Below are 4927 nucleotides of genomic sequence, written 5' to 3'. Positions count from 1 at the left end.
AGCCTACTAAGTCTTTTTTGTCACTGACATATAAACAAGAAAGTCAAACCCACATGCCATACCCCTGCTATCTCATTGTGTCTTTCAAAAAGTCAATAATTCTCCCCAACAGTTGCTATTGAATTGCTTATGACCAATAGGAAAAAAGATTCTGCTTTAAAAGATTTGTTATGAGGCTAGTTTATTTAAGTGCCAGGTTTGGAAATATTTAGCCCCATATTCCTTGTTTCCTTTTGTGGTGTTCAGCTTGACCAGCTAACAGAATTTTAACCTATTTATAATTTAGTTAGAATGGTAGTTAAATTATAGCAGTTTTAGGACATTCTGCTTTTTGAGCATACTAATATTTTGTGTTCACAACAGCACATTTGAAATAAGAAGTAATAAAATATTGGACCATCAACATCATTCCAAAATAGTAGACCTACAGTGCTTTGTCATCAACAGCACAGTCCTAAACTCCAAAATTAAGAATCAAATTTGTTTTTTATGTAAATATTTTAATTATTGTTATAAAAGTAATTAAAATACAGAAATCAGAATCACATTAGGTTACATTACATTAAATAAGGAAATTTTGCATGATACTCAATTTTCTAGCATATGTGATTGTTTACATACAGTTGTACAGCCATGCTAAACAGCATTTGGTGTACTCTGAAGTTTAAGTGCAGCTGTAAAGCAGTAAAACTAAATGAACCCACATATGAAAGGTCAGTTAGTTTTGGCTGTAATAATAATAAACAGTGTATGTAACTTTCTGTTACAATATGCAGTCGTTCTAGATTTATTTCATATTTTTCAACTTTTCATTTTATCCTACATTGCTAATTTCACTACAGTTAGTGTTAGGCTATAGAAAATAAGATATAAAGCTTTATTTAAAAACTTTTGATATTCATCGAGGAAGTTCTGGAAGCTATGCAAATGAAATATGAAAATTGTAAGATGAAAAAAAGGTTTTTTTTTTCTCAACTTGAGAATCACCTTAAACCCAGACTAGTCTGAATCAGATTGACTCAGGACATTTACACACAAGTCTTTAGTAAAAATTTTAATTATTTGTGTGCAACATGCTTGTAATATTTACTAAATGCTTACCAAATTTCATGAAGGTACAATTAGTACTTTTGGAATTATAGTTGATATTAATACAAAGAGATTCATAGAAACTGGGTTGGTGCAAAACACCAACATGATTCACATAGTTATATCCTATCTTCACATCTCTTTTTCTACAGTAATAAACATCATAAGATGAATATATATATCTGGTTCATGATAAATTGTCAACCATCTGAAAATGCAATTCTGAGGAAGCATATTTGGATAGTAACATTGTTATTCGATATAAAACCAAAAAATGTAATACTTCAAAGAAATAGGCCTTAAACATTCCCAATGGAAGTGGAAATACTCAAACAGCAGAATGTATAGCACAGCATGATAAACCACATTTGATGCACAAAGTGGAGGCTATAATACAGAAGGAGATTCCTCTCAAATAAAAAAAAGCCACTGTGGTGAAACTGAGTATATATCTGGCTCTGTTAACAAGATAATAAACAAGGATCTGCAACTGACAAAGGATCACAAGTAGAAATACTCAAACAGTGAGACTGTTAAACAATGCACAACTAAAAGATACAAAATTCTGAAGAAGAGAGCCTTCAGTATTCTCCATGGAAGAATAACACACAGCAGTGTTTAAGAAAACAAAGGGCTCTGAAATCACACTCCAACACAATCAAAAACAATGTTCTCATATACAAAGTTAAAGCTAATGTATGGTTACAAATAAAAACCTGTGAACCAATGAAGCTGAGCATATCTTTTGTCATTGTTAAAAAGCTGAAGTCGACAGAGGCTCACCTCACAAATCAACAGCTCACAAGCTTTGAGACTTGGATAGTTAGAATAATTGGAAATATAAAATTTGATTAGTTATTTTCATGAGTTGTGATGCTAATCAACCTTGTATTAATTGATAATAGTAATAAGAAATCATAAAGCCAATATTTTGATTACTTGGATACTTGGAATAATAGAAAAGTGTAATAATTGGAAAAACTAATTTCAATTAGTTGATCATTTTCATAACATTAATCAATGTAATCATAATTTTGATTAATTATATATTTTGTGTATGACTAATCGAGATAATCGAGGCTCATAGGTAATAGTTTATACAGATTAAATGAGTTAATCACCCAGCTCTACCAAACACATCTTGAAGCCAATAGCTGCTTTCATGAGAAAGATAGCTCGAGAAACTATAATTAAAGAAATCTCGTTCAATCATATAAATGTCAATTCCCTCAGATGCAACTCCAATAGAAATTTGTTTCTTTATCCTGCTTAAGTATGGTCCTGAAAGCCAATGTCCAAATAAAGGTACAATAGATTTTAGAAGACACATGATCTATTACTGATACTGCTCTCCTTGAATAAGCTTGTTACGATAGTAATTGCTGTGTCAGGCACAATACACAGCAATACAAAAAACAAGGAGATATTACGTTGAAAATCTATACTGCTGCTTGATTTGGCTCTACTGAAATTTCAAAGCTTTTATGTGAGGAAATGACTGACTTTTGGAAGAGGCAAAAGTTACCATTAGGTAACTAGTGCAGCTTTTGAAATTAAATATTATTAATATTTCCCGAAATACTATTTTCTTTTTACTGATTTTGATAAATATTATACAGATACATGTTCTGACATGCTACTTTACATCATAACCATAATTATTAATTTAAAAACAACTGCCACGATTATATTGACAAAATCAAATATTACTACAAAAATTATTTTTCTCCAAACTGGTATAACAGGCATCTGAAAAGTATGCCTATTTGAAACCGTTCAGAGAACCAGGCAATCTTCACAAAAACTGTTGAATGTCACAGAAAAGAATGTTTAGAAAAGTGAAAAAAAAATATATATATATATATTTTGTATTGTAAACTGAATATCTTTTTAAAATTTGTTTCTTAGGCTGTTAATTCCCTTGAAGATTGTATTGTATCTTAAACATAAAGCAGACAACAAAAAACAAATGGGAAAAGCAATAGGACATATATATATACAAAGGTAGATTAAAGGAATGGATTATTGGTGAAACTATACTCACATTTTTGTGGTTCACTAGCTTCATCAGTTTAAATTCTCTATAAGCCCTTTTGGCATGAGTTACATTCTGGAAAGGTCTGCTGAGTTTCTTAATAGCTACATGTTGATCTGTTACTTTGTCAAGAGCAGAACTGCAGAAAAAATAACAGCCTACTATAAAATTTGATAGCTAATCTATTCTTTTTTTCTAAGGCATGTAAGGTGTCCATACAAATTACTTAGAGACTTAGTCTCTCTGGACTAAATCACATAGTAAAGACAAATCTGTTTCGGCAAAATACAATCTATGTATCTTTAAGATCACACTCGTGAAATGGCAAATTTTTTTGTCATTATACTAGGAATTAAAAAAAAGTTTGCCAAAGTTAGATTTTCATTTGCTTTAGGGAATCACAACTTAAAAAAAAAGACATTTTCTTACACCTAAGTAAAAAGATGCAGCTGTTAACTACAAGCTGTGTAATTTCACACTGAAATTTACATTTAAATCTAACTATCAACACAAAATGACCAAATAACAAATCAGCAATGTTCATTACACAACATTAACTAAAATTTATAAGCTCTTTACAGGAAACTGAGATTAGTTATTTAACAACAAATATAATTAATACTACTCATTACTATTTTGCCAAAGACAAGAATCATCAGACTGTCTAATCTCAATTCTTATTTTTTCTTGCAAATTCTAACTTTACAGGATAGTATACCACCCTTAAATTTTTCCTAGTTAAGCCATTGTTAATTATCATTGTCATATAATTTTCAAGTGAGAAAGCCCAAACATAAGTACTTTAAATTCTGACTTACCAGACAATTCCTTGAGCACCTGAACCAATAGGCCGAAGATTCTGGTAACGCTTAAGAATTGTAAACTGGGCATCGCCTACCTCAACAGTGTAGAACATACTAGAATTTTTACTGGTCATGTCGCTGGATTGGTTGGATATATTAGACTCTCCAGAACACAATCGCATTAGGGGTTTCAGATCCGCTTTGCGGAAACAGTTCGGATAAATACTGAATATGTGAGATGTCAAAATTTTATACCTCCTCAAAGAGCATCTCTACACAGACCTACAAAAGAAGAACAATACATATTTAACCTACATATAATCTATTCCAACAAACATTTAACAGTTTGCAAAAACAGAATCACTCTTATATTTAACAGTGTTGATAATATAATATGCATTTATTATTAGGTTTGTAAACTAGTGTTGATATTTTACTGTACTGTTGTGCAAGAATGTGTGTCATATTGCTTATTCTTAGTTTTTAAAATATGTTGGTTTGTTATAATATATAGACATATATAAGAGGTAATTGCTCTTTATGTTATAGATTTCACCAACAGATGTCATTACTGCAAAGTTTTTGATTGGCCTAGTGTGTTTATTAAGCTTTGAAATTTCAGGAATCGTAAGGATAATCTAACAGAAGGCAAAAGATATACAATCAGAGTTATCTGTTTGAGAGAGTTGAACTATATCTAAATATATAGTTCTTTGTATACAAGATTGTATGAAACTTGAGTAATATAACATTGACTGTATGCTTACTAGGAGCTAAGAATTATTTACTATTATTTGTACTAAAATACATCTTAGTGACTGAGCTTGATAAAATTATAGTGGAATTCTATGGTACTGATGTAGTAATTTATGATTTTTTAGTTATTCAAATGTATATGTAAAACCTAAAAAAAAATTTTTTTTCACATCCTCCACATGCAAAATTTTAAAGACTTAGCAATTTACATCAAGCAGCAGCCGAGTACAAAGGTCGTAACTAG

The 4927-nt window shown here is 30.5% G+C and overlaps 1 protein-coding gene across 2 annotated transcripts in view; it reads right to left on the bottom strand.

Annotated features, from left to right (window-relative positions):
• The window catches only part of LOC106465342 (stress-activated protein kinase JNK-like), a 35637-nt gene that overhangs the window by 25632 nt on the left and 5078 nt on the right, over positions 1–4927 (bottom strand). For both annotated transcript variants that reach the window (XM_013925557.2, XM_022393204.1), the window contains exons 2-3: positions 3943–4209; positions 3134–3263 (exon numbers count right to left, since the gene is read on the bottom strand). In XM_013925557.2, the coding sequence (XP_013781011.1) occupies positions 3134–3263; positions 3943–4109 (297 nt within the window). In that variant the 5' untranslated portion in view covers positions 4110–4209. The remainder of the gene's footprint in view (positions 1–3133; positions 3264–3942; positions 4210–4927) is intronic.

Source organism: Limulus polyphemus, unplaced genomic scaffold (assembly GCF_000517525.1).
Source record: "Limulus polyphemus unplaced genomic scaffold, Limulus_polyphemus-2.1.2 Scaffold1914, whole genome shotgun sequence".
NCBI classification, from domain to species: Eukaryota; Metazoa; Arthropoda; class Merostomata; order Xiphosura; family Limulidae; genus Limulus; species Limulus polyphemus.
This window is presented reverse-complemented; position numbering and strand designations above follow the sequence as displayed.